The sequence below is a fragment of the Bidens hawaiensis genome, unplaced genomic scaffold (assembly GCF_021521415.1).
Source record: "Bidens hawaiensis isolate Kalapana, Puna unplaced genomic scaffold, B.hawaiensis_p1.1 tig00026265_1, whole genome shotgun sequence".
NCBI classification, from domain to species: Eukaryota; Viridiplantae; Streptophyta; class Magnoliopsida; order Asterales; family Asteraceae; genus Bidens; species Bidens hawaiensis.
In genome coordinates, this window is record NW_027494233.1 from 98616 (window position 1) to 123575 (window position 24960).

The 24960-nt window shown below is 36.6% G+C and overlaps 2 protein-coding genes, 1 non-coding gene and 1 pseudogene across 6 annotated transcripts; 1 reads left to right on the plus strand and 3 right to left on the minus strand.

Annotated features, from left to right (window-relative positions):
• Positions 1–9620: 9620 nt before the first annotated feature.
• LOC143573264 (chlorophyll a-b binding protein 36, chloroplastic-like) lies at positions 9621–10909 on the minus strand (annotated as a pseudogene). Its single transcript, XR_013142396.1, has 2 exons — positions 10419–10909; positions 9621–10336 (listed from the first exon to the last, which is right to left on the minus strand). The product of XR_013142396.1 is annotated as a chlorophyll a-b binding protein 36, chloroplastic-like (transcript).
• Positions 10910–11306: 397 nt separating this feature from the next.
• Positions 11307–11379, plus strand: TRNAK-CUU (transfer RNA lysine (anticodon CUU)). The gene has a single exon. It is a non-coding gene; the product is annotated as a tRNA-Lys (tRNA).
• Positions 11380–12621: 1242 nt separating this feature from the next.
• LOC143573265 (chlorophyll a-b binding protein 5, chloroplastic-like) lies at positions 12622–13834 on the minus strand. The gene is made up of 2 exons (XM_077058192.1): positions 13663–13834; positions 12622–13440 (listed from the first exon to the last, which is right to left on the minus strand). Exons 1-2 carry the CDS (start codon positions 13806–13808, stop codon positions 12789–12791), a joined length of 798 nt encoding a protein of 265 aa, XP_076914307.1. The 5' UTR covers positions 13809–13834; the 3' UTR covers positions 12622–12788.
• A 2193-nt stretch (positions 13835–16027) lies between these two features.
• On the minus strand, positions 16028–24213 carry LOC143573266 (nuclear pore complex protein NUP133-like). Of its 3 annotated transcripts, none has more exons than XM_077058193.1 (8): positions 23935–24213; positions 22206–22330; positions 20387–22120; positions 18762–19471; positions 17980–18132; positions 17569–17902; positions 17416–17483; positions 16028–16753 (listed from the first exon to the last, which is right to left on the minus strand). In XM_077058193.1, the coding sequence occupies exons 1-8, from the start codon at positions 24114–24116 to the stop codon at positions 16214–16216; spliced, it is 3846 nt and encodes a 1281-aa protein (XP_076914308.1). In that variant the 5' UTR covers positions 24117–24213; the 3' UTR covers positions 16028–16213. The 3 variants fall into 3 exon arrangements, with proteins under 3 accessions (XP_076914308.1, XP_076914310.1, XP_076914309.1); XM_077058195.1 differs by lacking the exon at positions 23935–24213 and adding an exon at positions 23609–23620; XM_077058194.1 differs by lacking the exon at positions 23935–24213 and adding an exon at positions 22992–23568 and having other exon boundaries at positions 22206–22949.
• Positions 24214–24960: the final 747 nt, after the last annotated feature.

Sequence of the window (24960 nt, forward strand, 5' to 3'; positions counted from 1 at the left end):
AGCTTTGTTACAGTCAACTGCTCTGAAGCCTCCTCAGACTGTTGCTGAAATCAATGAAGAAGACATAGCTGAAGATCCAGCCGCAGACCTCGGTCCACGCAAATGAAGAAAGAAAGACCCGAGGCCTGGCATGCTAATTAGTGAATCTGAAACAACCACCATACCATCCACTGTAAGTCCCCCCGGGGCGTCGCCGATCGATACGAGATCCGCACGAGGTCTAGGAGTGCGGAATCCTCCTAGACTCGTTTATTGGTGTAAAGATGAAGAACACAAACACGTACACGAACAAATACACAAACTAATACAAGAACGGGATAAACAAATCTGCAGATTCTTTATAATAATAATTAAACAAACACGTTACATACCGTAACATAAACAGAAACACGTCCGACCCGAGGTGAGCTCTACCTCGGGTCGTCCCTAACGACACTCTCTCTCTGTTTGTTCTCTCTCGACACTCAAACTGTAACACACAACTCTCTGAATTACTGGATTCTTAAAACTAAACAAGACACACGCATATATATATAAACTTCAGTAGGCGTCAGTAGGCGAAGTTGTTCATAACTTCGCCTATGGCGAAGTTGTGATAACTTCGCCTAAGGTGAAGTTGTCCTAACTTCGCCGTTGGCGAAGTTGTTCTAACTTCGCCTAAGGCGAAGTTGTTCTAACTTCACCTATGGCGTCTCCGCTAGTCTGAATTGCATAGCGACGGTCACAAAATGCACCAACAGTCTCCCCTTTGACCGTTGCTCTCAATTCTAACAAACACGAAAGATCATCTGTTACAAAACATGCACCAACAGACTCCCTCTTAACTGATGATCTTCTGTTTGCTCTTCTACCAGCCGTGTCTGAAACTGTCTTGTAGCTTCACAAATCTACCAATCACCCAGCGTCTTCCATATCAGATCTCCCCTTCAGTGTAAGCTTCTCCGACTATAAAGATTGAGGTCTTTGAAATGCATACATCCTCGTGCCAACAGATCATCTCAACCAATCACGTGAGTCCATCTGACTTCACCAACACGTGAAGTTGGGCGTCCTCCACAACTTCACCAATTCGTCGGCATACGATAAGGTTTAATCTTCAACTACTCAACATCAAGTGATCAATTTCATCACAAAACCACCTTGACAGAATCTAACACATGACCATTAATTAATCCGAAGCATCTTCAATCACCAGGGATAACGATCAAGAACATAAACACTTTAGTTCCCGATTAAATCCAACTTGTTCCAGAATTTTCACTCTAATAAATAAGCATCACGTTTCAGGATCCAATTCTCGAACGCCTTGAAAATAACATAAATAATATGCTCTGACCGCAATCCAGTAATGACAAAAACCTTCAGTTCAATTTGACTTTCTTCAGTTGGTCAACCTCGAACAACAACAATTTCATTGCCCAAAAACACCCAAATATGTGTCAATATCCAGTTTCAATCAATATCCCATTCACAAACTCAACTCCATATCCAGAGTTGACACGTATTTGTTCACACGTTAGACCAAGAGATAACAAGTTTCACTCGTTGATGGAACGTCTTCGGTCTCACAATAATCGTGTACACCTGGCCATACAGACGAAAACTCCAAAACACTCTTTTTTTTCTTTTTGGTTTTTTTTTTTTTTTTTAATCTCGTTAACTTCGCCTAAAGTCAACTTCGCCTGTTCATAACTTCGCCTGGCTATAACTTCGCCTGTCCATAACTTCGCTTAACCTTATATCTTCGCTGAAACCCTACGAACAGTGACGGCAACTTCGCCTGATGAACAATAACTTCGCCTGCGGCGCTGTTCGGCCAGAAACGCACAGAAACGTGCCAGAAACACCAAAACGCAGATCTCGAACCATAGCATAAGAGCCTAAGGCTCTGATACCACATGTAAGTCCCCCCGGGGCGTCGCCGATCGATACGAGATCCGCACGAGGTCTAGGAGTGCGGAATCCTCCTAGACTCGTTTATTGGTGTAAAGATGAAGAACACAAACACGTACGCGAACAAATACACAAACTAATACAAGAACGGGATAAACAAATCTGCAGATTCTTTATAATAATAATTAAACAAACACGTTACATACCGTAACATAAACAGAAACACGTCCGACCCGAGGTGAGCTCTACCTCGGGTCGTCCCTAACGACACTCTCTCTCTGTTTGTTCTCTCTCGACACTCAAACTGTAACACACAACTCTCTGAATTACTGGATTCTTAAAACTAAACAAGACACACGCATATATATATAAACTTCAGTAGGCGTCAGTAGGCGAAGTTGTTCATAACTTCGCCTATGGCGAAGTTGTGATAACTTCGCCTAAGGTGAAGTTGTCCTAACTTCGCCGTTGGCGAAGTTGTTCTAACTTCGCCTAAGGCGAAGTTGTTCTAACTTCACCTATGGCGTCTCCGCTGGTCTGAATTGCATAGCGACGGTCACAAAATGCACCAACATCCACTGATGCAACAACCAGCCCTCAACAATAAACTACTCAACCTGAGACATCTGCCCCAGAAGTACAAGCTGAACAAGATACATTTACTGCTGAGCCATCATTTCATGATTTGTTGACTAGTGATTTTGTCAGTGAATTTGATTATGAGACAGATATTCCACACACCGACACTACAGATATTCCCTCCGGTTCATCTGGCCCAGACACTCAGGGTCAGTCAAGCTCCGGTAAGTCAGACAAGGTTGCCCAGATTCTGGCTATGCAGGAAGCTTATCTTCGGAATATAGGTAAAGGTGTGGTTCTTGAAGATGCTCCTGTTGATGTTCATGCATTACAACGTCGGGTTTTTGAACTTGAACAAGATTCGGTAGTCAAAGATGTTCGTATTCAAGAGTTGGAAGCAGGTAATTCTGATAAAGATTCCAAGATAAAAGAACTACAGTCCAACATGGGAGAACTAACTTCCTTGTATCTTGACCTCCAACAAAAGTTGTTTCAAAAGTTTGGAGATGAGTTTAAGTGTAGTGATGATGTAGCCTCCAAAGTACCCAACGTGAGTCAAGGTGGCAGCTCTTCTGCTCATCCTGTGGACAACATTGATGAGTCAGAATCACTACAACAATACATGGATGCTCCCCCCGTTTCCAAGGAGAAATCAGATAGAATTAAGAAGAATCTACTTGAAAAGGGGAAGAAGAAACTGCTGGTGATGAAGAACTCGAATCAGAATGTGGAATCATTGGATCATCCAGGCAGGTTTGTTGTTACCTTTCAAAAGGGTTTCTCCGACAAATACGATGATCGATTTGGAGTTATATCGTGGGGTTTTGATGCGGATAAGAATATGTGGTGGGTTAAGAGGAAGTCAGGAACAACTGAGTATTACAAGAAGATGAAAAACTTTGGTTCATGGACCAAAGTAGATCTTAGTGACCTGATTAATGCTCCATTCACCAATCCAACGAATGATAAACGCGGTATAGATTTCTGTAACTTTCTGAGAAGACAAGTCGACAGAGGTTTCCCTAATATGAAGACGGCTGAGTCTTTTCTGAAGAAGGCAAAAGGAGTCCAAGATCCAAAGACAGGGAAAACAATGTTCAATGTCATGTGGCCTGCCACAGACAAGCCACTCATATTCCTATACCAGACGAGATTCCAGACGGCACATTGGACAACATGAGATTTTGGATGTATGACAGTGTAACTGCTACAGTTGTCATCAAGCTGGCAAAGGGAAAGGGTCAGTTAAGATTTGTTGATCCAAGAGACCTACTGAAGTTCAAAGAAAGAGATATCAAGACTTTAAGTACGATCCAGATAATTGCCGATCCGATCTTTGAAATGGCTGCGAAAGAATTCACCAGTATGGTAGCTTCAATTATCAGATGCAGATATTGGGCGGGTGCTTTGAAAGATGCTGATATAGACTACATGGAATATGACTAAAAGACAAAGCTACAAACCAAGGGGGAGATTGTTGGGCCTAGTTTGTGTGGATTGAGCTTAGTTTGTGTTTAGTTTGATTTGTTTTGGGCTTGGGATGTGGGCTGTGATGTGAGCCAAGAACAACTTTGTGTTCTCGGCGGGCTTTTGGTTGTTTGGGCCGGTTAGCTGGTTGGTGTCCCTATATATAGTTATGTCATGTATAGGGTTAAGGTTGTTCATTCCTAGCTATTGTGAACAATTATTGTAAGTGCTTAAGCAGCTGACGTATTCTTAATATACGTGTGTTTTGAAGCAATCCCGTGTTACTCTTTATTGTTAACTAGTGTTCTTGAATCACCAAGTATTGGTATTCTGCACCTTTACTTGTTATATTGATATCATAATTGTAGTGATCCAGATTCGGGACTTACAAAATGAATTTTGGAAAAATATGGGCCGCAAATATCAAAAATTTCTCGTACTTAAACTTGTATTTTAAAATTTGTTTATTTTAGATATGTTATATTTTAATCGTAGCTATACAAATGCCGATACTATTTTGGGATTTGTTTGTCTGTATCGTATATACAAGTGTTGTAACATCCTGCTTTTGAAAGAGTTAATAAAATAAATTTCGCTTATTTTATAGTGTGTCGTTTATCGGATTACATAAATAAACTAATAGAGAGCGGGCTTGGACTTTAGAAGATGGAATAAGAGATGGAATGGGCCTTAGGTCCACGGGCTTAAGGGAGTATAAATACCCCTTAAACCATAATCCTATCCATTTTTATCCATCTCTACACCATAGCCTACACCATCAAAAACACACACAAACACTATCCTATAACCCGAGCCAAGATCCAAAGGTGGAAACCCGAACCCGTTGGTGCTAGAACGTCGTGACGAACCAAAACAACATCAAGACTAGACCATGTTCGTAAACCGACTCATTTAAGGTACGTTTATATCGAGAACTTGTTCGTTTAGGTCCGGTTTACATCTAGAAATCTTAGATTATGTTTAAATGGTAAAAACAAACCCGATGCATAAAACCTTACTCGAATTCGTTAACAATAGATAGGTTAATTGTTAGCATGAACAACCGGGTTCGTGTATTGAGTTAACGCACCACATAAACACGAATATATGGATGAACGGATGGTTAGGGTTTGTTGGCGCTGGTATTATGAGTCCATAGATACCAAATTCGTGTCATTTGGTTGAGACTTGAGGTTAAATTGCTGAATCCGTCGATGTTGACTGTTTTGACGTTCTTGACGATTTTGACTTTAACCCTGAGTCAAAGTCTGGATAAGAACTGTTGACAGTTCGTTATGGTTGATCATTCGTTACGCAGTCATAACGAATGGGACTCATTCGTGTGACTTGATAACGAATGAACCTTTAAATTCGTTATCCATCCATTCGTTATATTAAGATAACGAATCAGGCCCTGTCAAGATAACGAATTGGGTGATTCGTTACTCACAATTCGCTGTGTTAAGATAACGAACCAGAATAAAGAATCAGCTAATGAACCAGATGGTGAAAGATAATGAATTAAGCTAACGAATCAGACCATGTAAGTTAACGAATCAGTTAACGAATCAAGCTTAATTTGTTATAGCAAATAAGTGGGCGAGGTAGGGGCTCCGCCCCTTGGACCCCGCTAGAGCCTGCCGCCCCTAGAACCCTGCTGCCAGGGGCGCTGCCCCCGGACCCCCGTTTGTTGAGGATTATAATTAGACTAGAAACGTGATATGGGTGGTGATAGTTAATTGATACATGTAATTGTTATACAGTTAGTCGCGCAAACTAAGGAAAGGAATAACCATCAACTGTGAACGTAACCGAGTTCATGTGAGTTTCTAGCCCCATTTCCTTGTTATATTTTCGGGGCTGTGTGCATACTCAATGTGAATGTTAATACACTTACCTTAAATGGTAAGTGTATGTCTTAATGATGACTGTGATAGTTATGTTTGTATTATGAATGAATGTTGACAGTACGTGAACGATCTTCGGATATTGCACGTATTGTTAAGGAAGGTATAGTGTAGTAAGTATGATATGAGTAAGTGAAAGAAAGTATGATATTATGAAAGGTATGTATGAATGTGATAATGATAATGATAATGAAAGGTAATGTATGGTTAAAGGGTTGCAGACCCTGATAATATCCGCAAAGGATGAAGTGTTGCATACCCTAATAATATATGCGAAGGTTAAAGGGTTGCATACCCTAATAATATATGCGAAGGTTAAAGCGTTGCATACCCTAATAATATATGTGAAGGTTAAAGGGTTGTATACCCTAATAATACATGCGAAGGTTATAGAGCGCAATGTTCTTTAAAACGTAATTTATGACTATGAAAGAAAAAAGTATGAAGGTAAGTAAGTATTATAAACGAAAGTATGAAAGTAAAAAAGCGTGTGCAAAAGTATGTAAAGTATGTAATTATGAATGTGTGATATGTTGTATGATTAACTAGAACTCACTCAGCGTAGCTGACTTTTAGTATGCACGCGAGTGAGTAGGATGCGACAGCTGGCTTGAGCGGGGGACACATGACAGAAGAATAAGAGTCTGACATCTGAAGACTCAAGACGTTTATTAATTAATGGTTTTGATTTTGAAAGACAAGATATTGTTTAAGACAAGTTATGAATTTAATGTGTAATGTTTTATTAAAGTTTTAATATTCCGCGAATGTTTTAATTAACTCTGATATTTAGAACTGTGTTTATAAGTAAATTCAACATCCAATGTAGGGCACCGAAATCGGAGCCTTACAAGTGCATATACTATTTTGGAATTTTGGGTGTGTATTCATTTATTTTTATTCCTTTAATGTTGTTACCTTAAAAAACTTAACTGTTTTAATATAGATTTATCATCGCAACACGCAAATTCTGTTAACTAGTTGGTAATGTAATGTACATATATCTTGTATTCCGTAACAATGAAATTAACTATCGTTTTAATTTATATTATCATGAAATTTACATGTTAAAAAATTAAAGCCTAAAATGGTATCGAGTAATCGGCATTGGCGGACCTAAAGCCCAAGGAAGGGCGGCAGCCGTCCATCTTAAGTTTTTGCTTTTTAGAGTTATATATACGTGAAATTTCCGAGCGCCCCCCCCCCCCCTGAAACTTTTCAATAGCCTCCCTTAAAATTTTGAAACCATTGAGAAAAATAAAACAGTGAGTTTTGATTGACTAGAATTTTTTTCTGATGAAGAGTATGAGTGTTGAGAACCTGCATCTTTCTTTGATAAACCCCTTCAAAATGAAGATGAGTCACCTTTTATGTAAAAGTAACTTCACAAAGTAAAAGCTGACGTGCGTCGGTAGTCAAATTTAAATAACTTATTTATTTTATTTTATTATTTCCCTTTACTTATTAATTTAATCTTATAAACTATCTGTATTAAAATATATTCCTCTGTATTTATCCCCTTGTTTGACTTATTAATTTTAATAATAATAAGTTTTATTATTTTATTGTAATAATATATAAGCACACTTTAAGAGATAAAACATAACATTATTTATCGCATCCGTTAAATACAAACTAAAATAATATTAAAATAGACCAATTCTATTATCTTGTTTCTTACATTTATTATTGAAAAAAGTTACCAACATACGATTGTAAAATTCGAAAGAGAATTTTTGTTCAAATCTCCGGTTAAAAGCGATTGATCTTGTCATTGGTTGGAGGCTGCGAAGAAGATGATGAGGCATTTTGGTGTGTTTTTTTGCTAGTGTGGGTGGTTTTCGTTTTTTAATCAAATCCATTCAAAGCAATGGTAAGAAGCACTGACATTAGCATGTGTCGTGACATACTTTTTTTTTTCTTTTGTCAAATCCCATGTCATATTTTTTTCCTTCTCAATGTGAAATATTTAATAATAATAACAACAAAAGTTTAAATAAACTCTTTTATTTTGCATTTCATTTATTTATTTGTATTTTCTTAGTGTATTTAGTTTTGTTTCTTTTATGTTATTACTTCATCTATCTATTTTGTATCGGTGAAATAGTTATTATTATGCTATTATCCTAAAAAATAACAAACACTACGACGATCCGGTTAAAGTTTTCTAGTTATGTCATTGACTATACATTTCTAATGATGTTTGACATACTTTTTGTTAATTATATGAAATTTAGTTTGATTATCTTTTTTAGTATGATCCGACCAGAAAAAAATATTATAAAATGATAATGACACTTAAAAATCCCCCCCCCCCCCCCCCACATGGAAAAACATTTCTGGGTCCGCCACTGGTAATCGGGTTGGGTGTCACCTAATCGGCTAATCCCATACTCGTCATGGTCTATACTCGCCCCTTATGTATCGTGTTTCAACTTTCAAGTATTCCCGTCGGGCTCAAGTTTTTGGCCCCTATAGCTCTCCTACATCCCCTCTAGTCGTATCTCGCTCTTGCCATCTTCTTTGTTGTTTCTACAACACACGATGGCTTGATGCGACTTTTGAATCCTATCAGTTATCAGTTAGGTATGGTAACATAACAAATATTGAATTACGGAGGCCGTAAAGCTAAACAAAATTTAAATTCGTCCTCTCTAAAAAAGCGCATGTGTCCCTTTCGTGGCACTGAGTCACTGACTTGCAGTATTATTTGTAACCAAAATAAATACGTTTTTGAAAAGAACAGAAAAGTTGTGTACAACTGTACACCAAGTTACCAACGATTAGATTGGGCCGTGTTTGTGGCCCATAAAATGTAATTCGTTAAGACAAAGTGTGTAATCCGCCTTCTTTCTTTCGTTGAGTGGATTGAATATTTTGAAAGTAATTGCAAGGCTTTTTGCTGATAAGACTTTGCTTTCTAACGAGTTGGATTAGGAGTTTTCTTTTCCAAGAGGTGAGAGTTTAAGTTCTATTCTATCATCATAAAAAATATGTAAATATGTAATTTTAAAATAGAGTAAAATTTAAATATTATCTGTATATGTTTTTAGAAGTGTTTTGATAAGATTATCGCTTATTGGCATGCTTGACGAGCTCGGAATAAAAGCATTTTTAACAAAGCGTCCTCATCTAGTTATAAATGTGTTAAATGAAAGAAATATTAAATAGTCAATAGTAAAAAATGTATGTTTTATTAAAAAAAAATACTTTGAAATATGGTAACAAAAAAAAATACTGAAGAATTACTGTAATTAATCTATTATGTTTTATTACTGTTATTTTTTTAACTGACTTTTTGGAATTAAGAAATAGAATACGATTGAGTGAAATAAGAGAATCTAGGAAAATAATCTTAGGCTCACATAGTGGTAACATGTGAGCAAGCAAGTTAGCCTTGGCTTGGCGCACCCCTCCATATCATAGTTAAAATTTTGTTGCTAGTGTATAGCAATGAGTTCTATTTTTTAAGAATCATCAATAAAATAATTAAGTAACAGATGTTATGTACAAAACATATACAATGCAAACTAGTTAACACCATTATTGTTTCATTAAAATTGTAGGTTAAGGGTATGACGATGAGGCTTGAGTTTTGATGAAACGCCGGAGATCATACAAAAAGACGTGTTTGCATCCCTTACCATCTCATTTCTCACCTCTGCTGCTAGCTGTCTAGCTCAATATATAAACTCCAATGATGGTTAGCTTGCAATGTAAAGTCATAGAGATTTATTCATAAAGTCAACCACACAAGGGAAAGAAAAAGTAATCTTGAAATATGAAATCTTTTGCTTGAAACAGTGTATAACAATAACCAAATTTACAACCATTCAACTCATTTTCCAGGCACAAAGTTGGTGGCATAAGCCCAAGCATTGTTAGCCACAGGGTCACTAACATGGTCAAACAAGTTCTCAATTGGGCCCTTTCCGGTAACAATGGCCTGAACAAAGAAACCGAACATCGAAAACATAGCCAGCCGACCATTCTTAAGCTCCTTAACCTTCAACTCAGCAAAAGCTTCCGGGTCATCAGCCAACCCAAGTGGGTCAAAAGACCCACCCGGGTAGACCTTGTCGAGCCCTTCACCGAGTGGCCCCCCACCAACACGGTACCCTTCAATAAGGCCCATGAGAACAACTTGAGAAGCCTAGATGGCTAAAATGCTCTGGGCATGGATCAAGTTCGGGTTCCCAAGATAGTCAAGCCCACCTTCAGAGAAAATCTGGGAACCCGCCTTGAACCAGACGGCTTCACCGAATTTCACACCGTTCTTTGAAAGAATCTCGGGGAAAACGCACCCGAGTGCACCAAGCATGGCCCACCTAGAGTGGATCACCTCGAGCTCACGGTTCTTGGCAAATGTCTCGGGGTCAGCTGATAATCCAGCGGTGTCCCACCCATAGTCACCAGGGAATTCACCAGTTAGGTATGATGGGGTTTGCTCAGAGAATGGAACCAAGTATTTGGGGCGGTCCGGTCCATACCTATTAAACCAATTAAAATATTGACATAAATTTGGAAAATAAAAAAAAATGAGAATATATGAGTGTGTGAGCTTTGTTTTACCAAATGCTTTGTGGTGCACTTTTGACAGTTCGGCGCATGGTGAAGCGTCCACCATTGAAGCTGCCGGTCTTCTGAAGAAGCTCGTTCTGTGGCTTTAATGCGGCCTGGCCGACAAAGGCTGACTGTTGGATTGAAGAGGTTGCCATTTGTGTATAAGAAGATTGAATGGTAATAAGTAATACTTAATTACTTCTGTTTTATGAGATGGTGAAGAATTGGAGTGTTATATATAGGAAATATAAGAGTTTGATGGATTAGGATGTGTACAAGTCAGCATGATCTGATTGGCCAATTGGATATAGGCTGTGATTTGAGGTGTTAAATGGAGATCCTGGCTAGCATATTTCATCCTATAATTATTTAGATCAAACAAAAATACAAAAAAGAAAAATAAAAAATGAGTTGTTGAATAGACAGCATTATCTTATTAGTCTAGAGCTCAGGACCGCTTCTAACTGTCATGATTGTACCCTAATTCCAAGCGCGAAGACGAGTTATGCCCAGTTTTATTAGGCTCCTGGTTTAAGGATAGTGAGGCCCATGTGTTTTGGCCCAACCTCACCTCTCAAGGTCGGAGGCCTCGACTCGAGTAGGCATTTAACCCTTTCTAAACGTGTATTTTCCTTGAACAATATACGCCTAGAGACATATATCGGTCTTAATTCGAATTTACTAAATAAGTAAATATGGATATCCTCATACTTTCATGTTTGAATCTTTATCTTTACCTTGTGTTTGAACTTATGATGACAGATTCTATGTTTTATGACTTGCTTGTCTTATTTTAAAAACTTTTGGCCTGGATTTGAGCACAGACTGATTTATTTTCCCATTATAGAAAGCATTAACATTGTAATCAAATGTCACTCATTATAGTAAGTGACAAAAGCCCGTCTAGCTCAGTTGGTAGAGCGCAAGGCTCTTAACCTTGTGGTCGTGGGTTCGAGCCCCACGGTGGGCGTTTAAAATGATTTATTTTTATTTTTTATTTTTATAATGTTTTTCTTTAAAGCTTATCGCATAAAGTAACTGAAATTGTTCAGATTAATAAAGAAAGCATATTTCTTAAACGAGTAGACTAAAGTTTATTGAGCAAATTGTGCAAAATTATAATTAGCTTATTTCCAATCTTACCTTTGCAAGTCGGTATCTTATCTTGACTCATTCAATGAGTTGCCGGAGATGGAGACCGAGGGGATTCCTATAGAAGCGGAGATAAATGATTGATGGCGGCTATGACAAATGATTGATGGCGGCTATGACGTGGGTGTTATTTAAGGAAATTGATGAACGGGAAAATGGTAGTTAGATTAACAACTCGCACACTATTTAATTCTACTCATAAAATGTGCATTTTTGTTTACTACAACACTTGGACTCTTACATTACAAACACAAAGTCTTATTCGTTAGCTTAGTACCATCAGGTCAAAGGCTCTTTAATAAGAAAAATTGTTTTTTAATTGATCTTTAAGGGTGGATGAGGGCACCTTCGGGAAAGTAATCAGGTAAAATCGGGAACACTGCCACAACTGTTTTTGGTACTTTTGGTTAAGATGAGGCTGCACTACATGTCTACATGGTTGGTTAAGATGAGGAGTGTCTCTTTCACCCTAATTAGGTTGAACGAAGTTGTCATCGAGGTGGTGGAAGGATGCCATCGGGGCCACCAAGAACACCACCTCGGCCCTTCAGTACTGACAAAAAATCATCCAAATTGGGATGGCCACCCCGATTCCATGAAAGAACAAAACACAAATTAGCATCGGTGGGAGGAAGGTGAAAGATGTGCAGGAACACCGTCTTCTCCCCTTCGATACAAATTGAATTTCCATCCCAATTTCAACTACCCCGAGACAACTCCCTTCACCCTTATATTAATATGATAATTATTAAACAATATGTATAAACTATAAAATAACCGGTTAAAATAATCGGTTCCAATAAATGTTATGAAGCTTAAAGTTGCTACATCATAGGACCGGATGACAGACAAAATCTCTTAAACACTTAAAAATATAGAGTTCAAGTCCTAAAAGTAAAAGAAATTTGTCTGATAACTTTTGAAATTCATTACAATTGTAATTAAAAAACACTTTAACGTTTTTCATACAAATTATTAAATTTGTTGTACTACATTTTTATTTCATTTTAATCAACTTATCAGGATATATATAATATAATGTTAAATTCCATTTATCAAATTGTTTCTCTAAATTGGCAATCCATGAAATTGTATTTGATTAATCTTATAAGCCATCACGTTGCAAATAAAATTTTTGGAAAAAAAAAACAAGTAAGAATATAACTAAAACAGCCATAAACTTGTAATATAACTTCATAACCATTCTTAAATTTACAATCATTTAACTCACTTTCCGGGCACAAAGTTAGTAGCATAAGCCCAAGCATTGTTAGCTACCGGGTCACTAAGATGGTCAGACAAGTTCTCGATCGGGCCCTTTCCGGTAACAATGGCCTGAACGAAGAACCCGAACATTGAAAACATAGCCAACCGACCGTTCTTAAGCTCCTTAACCTTCAACTCAGCAAAAGCTTCCGGGTCATCAGCCAACCCAAGTGGGTCAAAAGACCCACCCGGGTAAACCTTGTCAAGCCCTTCACCGAGTGGGCCCCCACCAACACGGTACCCTTCAATAAGGCCCATGAGAACAACTTGAGAAGCCCATATAGCTAAAATGCTTTGGGCATGGATCAAGTTCGGGTTCCCAAGGTAGTCGAGCCCGCCTTCAGAGAAAATCTGGGAACCCGCCTTGAACCAGACGGCTTCACCGAATTTCACACCGTTCTTTGAAAGAATCTCGGGGAAAACGCACCCAAGTGCGCCGAGCATGGCCCACCGAGAGTGGATCACCTCGAGCTCACGGTTCTTGGCGAATGTCTCGGGGTCAGCGGATAATCCAGCGGTGTCCCACCCGTAGTCACCGGGGAATTCACCAGTTAGGTATGATGGGGTTTGCTCAGAGAATGGGCCCAAGTATTTGGGGCGATCAGGACCGTACCTATTAAACCGATAATAGTTTCAGTTAGTTAACTAATAAAAAAACTCAAAAACAAAAACACTTAATTGAATTTTTATAATTAAAATTTTATTAAGAAACAATATTTTTATATTTGGTGTACTGCGAGAGGATTAAACAATTTTATTAAGAAGCGGTACATATTTTTTTAATTACAAATGTTACTTTTACTCTACTTTATACAGTATTAATAAAATATTATACCAAATGCTTTTTGGTGCGCTTTTGACGGTACGGCGCATAGTGTAGCGTCCGCCATTAAAGCTGCCAGTTTTCCTGACGAGCTCGTTTTGTGGCTTCAACGAGGCCTGACCGGCGAAAGCTGACTGTTGGATTGCAGAGGTTGCCATTGGTGTAATGTAATGGGGTTGTGATTGGATATTAGATTGTTGATGGTTGAGAAGTGGAGTTGAAGGGTTATTTATGGAAACTTAACAGGATTGAAGGATTAGATTGTGTACATGTCAGCATTATGTGATTGGTTTATTGGATTTGGTTGCTGATTCTTTGTGGGTGAGAATTGAGATTGTGGTTTTTCTTATGCCACGTGGATCTTAGATTTTTTGGTACGTTTGAGCCTGGCCCACCAGAAAAAGAATAAATAAATTATAAAAAATAATAGGCAATTTTGTGGCTTGTAAATTGTTTATATCAAAGGTTGTTCTTTTTTTAAACTTATGCTTGAAATAATTGAAATCAGGAACATTCGTTTTCAAATTTGATATAAAGGGATAATATGAAATAATGAAAGCAAATCATCCACTTAATAATAAGACTTAGATCTTCGTACACCGTTTTAGATCCTCATACATCATCTTTTGCTTATACGGCTTGTATAGGGCTATACGGGCTGTATAGCACCTGAGTTGTGTTAGTATGTGTCGGTCATTGTTTGTACCTATACAAGTTTATACTGGTTGTATAGGCTTATACGGGTTATATAGGCCTATACAGGCCGTATAGACAATTTTTTGTACACAAAATTTTTATGACCATATATTTATGTGATTTATGACTTTAAAATCGTATATTTATGAAGCCATCATCCGGACTTGTACTATAACTTTCTAGCAATTTTAGCCGCTCACCTTTTCGAACATTTCATGTTTTGTTTCACTTATATAGAATTATAATTATACTGAAAGGTCGAACAATATAATTGAATAAATTGTCTATTAAAATTACATAACATACTTGGCTAAGTAATTTGTAGTTGTACCCCGAGAACCTCCGTTTAAGATTATATTATGTTACACCTTATAATAATCCATACACAATAATCAATCAATGATTAAGCAAACAACAAAACATTTGACCAAAACAACATACTGGATAAACATTCGGTCTCCATACATAAAAATAAGTTTTCTACGGCCGTATAGCCCTAAACGGCCCGTATAGAGGTTTTTATGGTGTACCAGGTGATATACAGGCAATTAAATGTCTATACGGCCGTATAGGCTGTAAAAACTTGTTTTTTTTCCCTCCATACAGTCATGCGAGCCGTATATGCATGTACAGTCAGCCTATGGATGATGTATAAGAATCACATTCCAATACTAATTTACATAAAATGTATAATTAAGAAAATAATATTAACTTGTTATGATGTTTTTATAACTATTAACTCACACAACCTTTAAATATACTTCAAAGTCTACACTGATTGGAACCTTCAAGAAACATTGATAGTTGATACCATATCATGCTAAGAGCCTTTAAGGTCTAGCTTGTTTCTTGGTGTATATATTTTGCTGTTTAAATTTTCTCATGAGATGCAATAATACATTTATTAAGACCCATAGAAAACTTACAATTCTACAAAACAATGATCAACGTGTAGGAAAAATTGAATGTTACAACTGGTGAAGACCAATGAAAGTTAAAACAAAAGAAAATAAGTCTCATTGCCTGATTGAAACATAATAAGGTGGTACCATATAAAGGTGTTGCGGGCTGACGGTTCAGTTTAAAACCTAAGAACAGTCATGAAAACCGTCAAACATGAGGATGCCCGGGTTTTACCAACAGTCGCCTTCGAGCGGGTGGGTTTTTCCCGGAATTGAAGATAACTTAAGAGGCGCTTAAAGGCTCTATATGGCTGGGTTGGGCCAACCAACGGTAGTCTTTTGCCATTGAGTCATCCTGTACGGGGTACCTAGACATTCTATGTTTATTGGACGTTAAAAAAAACGTATGTGTATAACTTCAATCGTACACTATAAAATTTGAAAAAATATAATATAAAAAAAGTAGCTTCAAACTTCAAACAGTAAAAACTGACCTTTAAACCATCAGCCAGTTGATCTGGCCAGTTCACCCAACCTGGCCTTTTCGGTTTTCCGGATTCTGAAACCGTAATTGGCGACTTGTTTTAGAATTTTCAACAGCCAGAACAAGGACAGCCCATATACTGATTCAGCCTTTTCAAACTTAGAAATCCACATCGTTTTAGTTTGTATTTATTTAGATATTAAAGGTCTAAGTTCAGAGCCGGGTCGTGTTATCCAGCTTTAACCACACCAGAACCGGTATGAAACTAATTCAACTTGATCCAAACGAGTTAAATTTTCAAAGCGTTGTAGATACTTTTGTGCAACGATAACTTGTTCTAATACAATACATCTTGTAAATCAACAAAGTCACAAAACCCATCAAGACATTAGGGACCAAAAGCTGATTCATCAATCAGATATTACAAGTCATCACCACCATCATTACAAAAATCCCAACAGGCTGCTAAACAGTCACCCAATCACTCCATCGGTGCAGGGCCATCATCCAACGTGGCATCAGTTGCAACACTTCCTAACATGATCGCAGTCACCATCAACTTATCAGCATCAGGAAAACTTCTATGCTGCATCAGAATCCCTTCCACCGAAGACCCGCCCGTTGAACTCTCCAAACTTTCCTGCCTCAACGGAAGCACCTGTTCAAACCCACCTTCGTAAGTCTCAGCTTCAGGTCCATAGCACCTGCATGAAGCTTGAAACAGAGCCGTTTCTTTAATAACCTCCAAGGTTTCCTCATCACTCAAACCCTTAGCCACGGATGTCTGGCTTATAGCTTCCCAGTCATCTTGATTAGCCGCATTCTTCCAGCATTCTTCTAGAAGACTTGTGTTGCACCTCAGGAACGAGAGACTGGTCCATGCAAGCACATCAAATGCATACAGAGCCAGTTGTTTATTTTGACTACTGAAACATAGTTGAATCAGGTCAGCTGGTGGAAGAAGCTTCTGTGCTAGCTCGTGGGTCTCTTCATCTTCAGGAATCAGTTTCAAAATCTCTTGCTGTAAAGTAACAAGTTTATAAATATTAGGAGCGAATATATACCCCTAGAAACGTGGAACATATCGTGCATGCGGTATGCCAATGCAAAACAAAAAATATCATATATGCCCTTACAAAGCAGTTAAATATCAAAAATACCATACTAATTTAAAACAAATTAAAAAATGACCATTTACCATTATTTTTCTAAACTTTAAAATTTATATATCCCCATCTTCATCTTCAATTCTTTTTTACTTACCCATTTTTAGATCAACTTTTTTGACCCAATTTTATCTTAAAGTTTTTGTTATGCAACTAACTGGTTCAAGTAAGATTGCTTATCGTTCAACTATCATGTAGTTATACCTATTTTATTATATATTTCGAACATGCAGGTATGATTGTTCGATTATCTGCCATCGAGAAAACAAAAGAGAAGAGATCACAGTTCAATTCAGTTGCTTTTACCATCGATGTCAATAGAAGTCCAAACAAAAATAGAATTTAAACAAATATAATGAAAAAGAGTACAACGGTCATTAAGTAAAAGTTCATTAATTTGGGTATATATGGTATTTAATTTTGATTGGATAAATATGAAAATTTTCAAGTTTGCAAGGGTATATATCAAAGTAATAAGTTTGGCATAAATGTCAATGCAAGTACTGAAGTAGCAAACCTGCAACTTCAGAATTCTTAAGTCAGCTTCAATACGCTTCAATTTTGTATCACAATCAGCACCTTTTCCTACAAACACCAAAAAGAAAAAGAATCATGTATGGTAAAAGCAAACATGGCAGTGTTATTTAGGTTACAATTGCACAATTCAAACCTGCAACAGCAGCAATCTTTGAGAGGTTTAAAAGCCGTCTTCTATCAGCTAATGTTGGTTCAAATTTAGCCTCGTAAGAGGTGGGGTCCACAACTTCAGAGATCAAACTGTCACCATCAGAAAGTGCCAAACCGTGAAGTGTTTCAGAAGCCAATGAAGACTGATGTAGAAATATTTCATGAAGCCAGAGGAGATCCGGATGGTCCTTTAAGAATATAGCCAGCTCTTCTGGAAACTCCTCCCCGAGTCTCATAAGTTTAGAGTTTTGTTTGTTGTTGTACATTTGTCTAAACACAAAGTTGCTAAATCCTCCTTTTGGACCCATGCTGTCATGCTGCATGAATAAATATTTAGTTATAATAATAACAATAATAATAGCAAAATTCATGAATAAATTGTTTGCATCAATACCATTAGGCTTCTGAGTAGTTCCAAATCATTATGATCAAAGCACAAATTCCAAAGAGTTTGGTATCCTTCGTGTCGTTTTGCAATAGCCAGCAAATTAGATGAAAGTTTTTGAACTATATCTTTGTTATGCTCTTTCGCTACTTCACTTGAAGCCTGAAAATACCATTAGTATCAGTAAACGAAGGCTTGTAAATGAACCAAACAAACACAAACAAAGCATGTGCGTTCATTAACTTTAACCAAACAAACGATCAAACACAAGCAATTAAACAAACAAGGTTTACTTGTTCGTTAAGAAAATAAACATGTTCAGTTGTTAACAGTATAAACAAATGGTTCACGAACATAAACAGACAAACATAACTGAACATGAATGAACCAACATAACCGAGCTAAAAACACTTAAAAGTAATGTAAAACACAATGAGTCGAACTGTTGGGCCTAAAAAGATAATAAAACTAAACTAAGTTGTAACGAGCATGAGCCAAAATGTTTTAAATAAATATTTTAACAAGCATAAATGCACCACAGGTAAAGGAATGAACATAAAAAAATTGAACAAACAAACGTTCATGTACATAAATGAAGAACGTGACATGTGTTCATGTTCGTCCGTTTAACCAAATGAACAAATATAAACAATAAACAAACTTTCACCAAATGGTTCACGGACTATTCACTAAACGTTCGGTTTGTTTACAGGTTAAAGTAAAAGTGACAGTCAAGCTTCAATTATTTAATCTTCAGATTGTCAATAATATAAATCTTAAAAAAAAATTACCTCGTTAACACTCTTCACTTGCTTATAAAGTGAATCTAAAAGTGTATCTCTCCTATTCCAATATTCTTCTAACAAACCACTGTGCTCTTCTTCGCGTTCAACTTTAGCTCTAACCGCATCTGAGTATGCTTCAAGTAAAACTTTAACCAAAACTTCTAACTGAGAATGAAACTCTAGTTTTGAAGATGCATCAAGATGATCCATTTCAGTTAACAAATGAAGCATGAAAGATGCAAGAGTCCACATCCCACTTCTTACCACAGTCTGACAATACCATGGTGTTAATCCTTCAGGTGAGGGGTACCACATGTGATTCTCATCCTTATAGTTCATTAATGTATTTAATATTGTCACACACATGCTTGACAACTCACATGCTCTTTGGATCTGAAACTTTAATGGCATCTCTTCACTAATTATGAGAGTTAACTTTCTCTCCAAGCAATGAAATACTTCTTCAAGTTCAGAAACTTTACTGTAGAACACTTCTGCATTATCTCTGTCCATTAAGAAAACTGTATTTTGGCGGGCTTTTTCACCAACTAACTGAATAAGGTCCCAAATAGAACCCGAAAGGTCGTTTTGTGAGATGGAGTTGTTAAAGGCAGCACCAGTTGAGGTCTGCTGTCTAATAAGGTTTTGAAGCTCCCTGAGTTGAATCATGGCAGCAAGCTTTTCACCATGCTCCATTATAATCTGCAAGGATTTTCCTGATAAAAAAAAGTAAAAACCTACTGATAATAAGAATATACACAAAAATCTAAATCGGTGAATGCTCATAGATAGTAATCAAAAAAGCCAGAGGAAAAGGATGGGTCAAGTTTCATAATGGGTCAAAAAAGTCAATTTCAAAACTGATCAAATGGATAATTGGTAAAAATGGTTCAGGCTGGGACTAAGTGGACTCATTTAGTTTTCAAACTTTCAAATTTCACAAATAACCAATATATTAGAAATAACAAACAAAATAATATTAAACCACAAAAGTAAAAAAAAAATTAAAAATGATTTACGAACAACTTTGTACATTATAGTTGTGATTTAGTTGTAATACATTATAGTTATTTAATTGTAAAGCCTATAATATGATTCTGTGCTTGAAATACATACTAAAGATTTTTATACTAACAAAATGTTTATAACTTTTATGTGTATCATGTAAGAGACAACATCACTTCATGCATTGATTTACGTGGTGCCCATTTAGAACCGTAAAGCATTATCTTTTTATCCAAATAGACTAAAGTAATTACGAAAAATTGGTTATTTGAGCTAATTTTAATGTGTATGGTAGGTATTAGCATGTCTAACAAACTATCAAACAGAGTAACATGAAAGCAAATATTTAAAGGTGAATCCCTGAACTTTAAACTATCCACCAAAAATAGTCATTTTAGTTTCAAAGACATTTTGTGGCATAATTCACATATGAAAACAGAAAAATAGTGATAAATGTACTTCTTAACCCAGTAACCCACTCACTAGCAAAAAAAACACAGTTAAAAAGGAAGACTAATTTAGTTCTTTCTAAAATCATATAAAGTACTAATAAGTAATAAGATGTAACAGCTTGCACATAAGTAGAATGCAGATAAAATAAAAATAAAAAAGATCAGTAATCATACTCTGTCGAGCAGACAATTCTTCATGGCATTTAGACAGAGCAAGAAACTGTAAAAACTTTTTATGTTTCTGTTGTTTATCTAAAATCTGTGTAGACACAACAGATAAAGCCAAAATCTCTGCACCCCTCGTAGTCGTCCAATGTTTAGCTAGCGTGTCAACAATCGATTTGCTAACCCTAGCAAACACATTTGTCTCTCCATCTCTTTCAAACGCCCCTGAATTCTGAAGTTTATTCAGTGTACCACTAACATCACCAGATTGTAAATACTCATGAAAAAACTGAGACAGTAAAGCTTCAGATTCTTCATCTTGTGCGGTCCGATGTGCAATACCAGTAAAAGCAGTTCTTTGTCTATTACCTGAATCCCATGCTTCTGAACTAGCCCTTCTTGGAGCAACGTTTGTAACAAAAGAAACATTTGTGGATTCTTCTTTAGAGCTTCCTTTCCGTGACAAACTTCTTTCTGGCGGTTCAACACTGCCAAGCAAAACCGCCTTCTCAGGTATGGCCCACACTCCAGCTTTCTCGGTTAGAACCGCCCACGCGCCATCTTCTCCATCCTCAGAAGGAATAACAGAAGCATCTAGAACTTTCCCAGCGTCATAAGGCAAGTCAAACTTATAAAGCCGACTTGTGTTTCTCCAGTAATGTGTAACCATTGCAGTTCCATCACCAGAAAGTACAATTGAAGATCCAGAAGGTTTTCCACCTACTTTTAACCTCATCGAGAATAAAAAGTCTTCATCTTCAACTCTAGCTTTTGGGATTATTACTTCGATTGGAGATGGTTTCTCCAAGATTTTATCATGTGAACGGTAACTAGATTCTGATGACATGTCAATCCCAGATTTGTATTGCATTGTTAGAAGAGAATATTCTATGTAGCTTGAACTAGTAGCCCTATCTTTGCAAAAAGTGGCAACAAGAACAGTTATTACTTTTCTGTTACTATCCATTTGCATATCAAGTGGCCATATTTTCTTTTCTCCAGCTAGACCCTTCTGTATACCAACATCACCATCATTCCCTACTATTTCATGAGACCAAATCATTGAAATACTAGTATCTAAATAATAGTCAACAGAGTAACACTGAATTTCATGATCAGTCAACAACAAAAACCGTCTTTTTGATTCTTTCACAGAATTATACGGTGCATGCCAAACTATTGACCTTAAGTACCCTTTAGAGTTAGAAAGTTGACTTCCTTGAGTAGATACATTTACGGTCTCTTGACATTGAATGCCAGTAGGCGAGCAAATGAATTTATATATCTGGCCATTGAAACTACATGCAAGAGCAATGCAGGAATACTTCTTATCAGGAATGGCAGAAGCAATCAAAGAGTTATAAGAAACCCGTTGTTGCTTGTTTAAGGTGGTTATAGAATCTGACTGATCAATGAAAGTGAATGAAGACATGGAAGAATATATATCAGGCCAGTATACAAGGGCTCGGGTTTTCTTATTGCATAAGAGAACACCAACAGAAGTTCTTTGTTGATGACTCTTGCTTGTACCCGATGTATTGTTGTCCCAATCAAGAACACAAAGTAACCAAGAACTAGTTTTGTTAATATCTCCATCTTCAAGTATGTTGGAAGGAAGTTTAAGAACGGTACATTTTCTAGAAGCTGCTGGTGATAGGTAGTTCCAGATGAAAAGTTTGCTTCCGCATATAATCCATGCCAGTGAGGTCCCCTTCTCCATCCCACCAGATATGCTTGTGTCACCTGTAGTAATGAGGTCAGCATGATATCACAAGAAACAAGTTGACAGTATTTCAAGAAACTGAAATCATGTGTGCTAAGTACGAACCAGAAAGATGTCTTTGCAACATGCTAGCTTGCTCATCACGAACTACTTGTGGGACTTCTCCAACATATACAGGTTGAATAGGGTCTACATCATCCGCTTTGTCAATTTTCTTCAAGGTTGGGATTCTAAAAAATAAAAACAAAAGGTTAAAAAATGCATACCAGCTTCAAGAGCATCCATCAAAATAACATGTGTGTCATTCCCTACATATGAAATCTACGTGATGTAAAAACCAGTCCACGTTGAAGTCAGTAAAACACCTATTGCTTCATCAGAAATGTTTAAATTAAGATGATCATTTTGCATAATAGACAAAATGTTTCTAGAAGTTTAGAACATTCAGCCAATTTCTCATTTCATATGGCTAGATACTGAACTCGTATGCATCCACCCTAACAGACACCATGTCTAATGACTCTAATTCTAACCAAAAACTAAAAGTTTCTGAAACTAGTGCAAGCCTTTCTACACAAGACACTGCAATTGTTCCAATAAACTTAATATTGAACTTCGTCTACACAACGAAAAAAAATAAAAAAATACAACTATGTAACCTCGAAAGAGCATAACTATGCTATGATATCATAAAATACTTCACGTAACAGAAACAGCATATAAGATATGTCCAGAGCAAAGACTAGTAACTACATGTAGATCACAAAAATCCAAAACTAACAGGAATTAAACACACAGAAAGGACATCAACATAATCACATTCTGTAAATTAACTACATACGCATAACACTTATGTTTAAATAATAACTAGACAAACATTCTGACAAGTACTTGCACTTTAAACCCTAGATAAACTTATTATTAAACTTCATCTAAACATAACATAAAATATTTAAAAGTAAATAAATAGAACTATGCAATCTCCAAAGAGCATAAATAAGCTATAGTATCATGAAATACTTCAATAATCATAAAAGATATGTCCAAAACACAAAGTAGTACTTCCACGCAGAGCAGAAAATCCAAAACTAACGAGAACTAAACACAAAATGGATATAAACATAAACACATGCTGTAACTTAACTACATGCTCAGAACAATTATGTTAAAACAACACGTAGACAAAAACTCTAACAGGTACTTGAACTTTAAATCCCTAGATAATTGCACTTTATGCTAAACCTAAATCTCCCAAATGTTAATATCAGCATCATTTACTATGCCATATTCACATCAAAATTGCATTCCATGTGCATACCTAGGGTTTATATACTAAATCAGTACACGGTCAAAATCCGATAATCTAATTTGATTGGAAACCTAACGTAAATGTTCATTTCGCGTCACTACATGTAGATCTGGTCTACATTTAACAACTTACAGAAAGTACAGAATTACTGATAACAATTGAAATGATATTATGTAATCAACTGAGAGCCGTAACTTACCGAGCACGCACAGACAACAAATAGCATTATTCTTCTGTCCTGTAATAAGCATCTCAACTTGACCTAAATAAATTAAACCTAAACCTCTCCAATATTAATATTAATATTAAATCATCATCTACCACGCCTTATTCACATAAAAAATTGCATTCCATGTGCAAACCCTAGGGTTTCATAAAACCGGCAATCTAACTTAATCGAAAACCTAACACAAATGCTCATTTCGTGCAATTACATGTCGATCTGGTCTACATTTAACAACTTATAATAATAATAATAATAATAATAATAAGAATAATGGAAATGATATTACGTAATCAACTTACCGAGCACGCACAGATAAGCGTGGAGCCCAGGGAGCAGGTGTGCCGGTATTAGGTCTGTCCGGAACTAGATTCTCCGGCGCCGGCTTTCTAAACTCGGTGAGAGGAGTCGCCGGAGAACCGTTGCCGGCTGGAGAATGCGTTGGAAGCTTTCTGGTGGATTTTTTGGTGCCTGGAGAGAACATTGCTTTGCTTGACGAGAATGGTGAATGTGAGTATTTGAATGAAATGAAGAGAGGTTTAGGGCTTTAGACTTCTCAGTGTCTACTACCGTATGTAACTGTAGATGATTGTGTATAATTGTAATTGTAAATTTGTAAATTTGGTTTTTGTAACATCTTTTATACCAACACAAGCAATAACACTTTTGTAACATCCTACTCTTCTCTCATTTTTTTAAATTACATTTATCATATTTTTTATCAAATACATTTAGTTGTTGATAACTTGATATTTAATAAATCAAACTAGGGATGAGATCGGTACCAACCTGTCCAGGTCTCGAAAATCGTAATTTTTTTATACCGGTACCCGGTATTGAAGGTATAAATATCGGGAAATATCGGTACCGATACCGAAACTCAAAATACTGACGGTACCAAATCGGTACCGGTTTACCGGTTCCGATACCAGTACCAAATTTGCTCATCATCCCTGATTCAAACAACAAATAATATGGTTTATATGTAACATGTTATCTTCACGATGTATTAATAGTTTGATATAACTAGAAAATAAAGACAACGGGTCTAACCATTTTTTAAAATATTTACTCACAATAAGAAAGAAATCATAATAAAAGTTCCTTCCAAGTTTCGAGCGTTTGAGATGAAATGATTATGCGTCAATCCCCTTCCAATAAAACCCTATACTACTTTCCATAGTTTATTGCACGACCGAATTGATCCAGACTGCAGATGTCTAAACAACCCAAATTCAAAATTATTTCGGCTCAGTTTGTGTTAAAAATTGAAAAACCAAATTCAAATCAACCTTAAAACTTTTTTTTTGCCTCATTTTGCTTTTTGC

What these genes read in the sequence shown, in the direction of transcription:
- LOC143573265 (XM_077058192.1), bottom strand. Translation starts at nt 13,808, where the DNA reads ATGGCAACCTCTGCAATCCAACAGTCAGCTTTCGCCGGTCAGGCCTCG. An exon ending in AGCGCACCAAAAAGCATTTG is followed by an intron (nt 13,441 to 13,662) that starts GTATAATATTTT and finishes TCGGTTTAATAG; the next exon opens with GTACGGTCCTGATCGCCCCA.
- LOC143573266 (XM_077058193.1), bottom strand. Translation starts at nt 24,116, where the DNA reads ATGTTCTCTCCAGGCACCAAAAAATCCACCAGAAAGCTTCCAACGCAT. An exon ending in GTTGCAAAGACATCTTTCTG is followed by an intron (nt 22,121 to 22,205) that starts GTTCGTACTTAG and finishes TCATTACTACAG; the next exon opens with GTGACACAAGCATATCTGGT. An exon ending in AGAATTGTCTGCTCGACAGA is followed by an intron (nt 19,472 to 20,386) that starts GTATGATTACTG and finishes TTTTTTTATCAG; the next exon opens with GAAAATCCTTGCAGATTATA.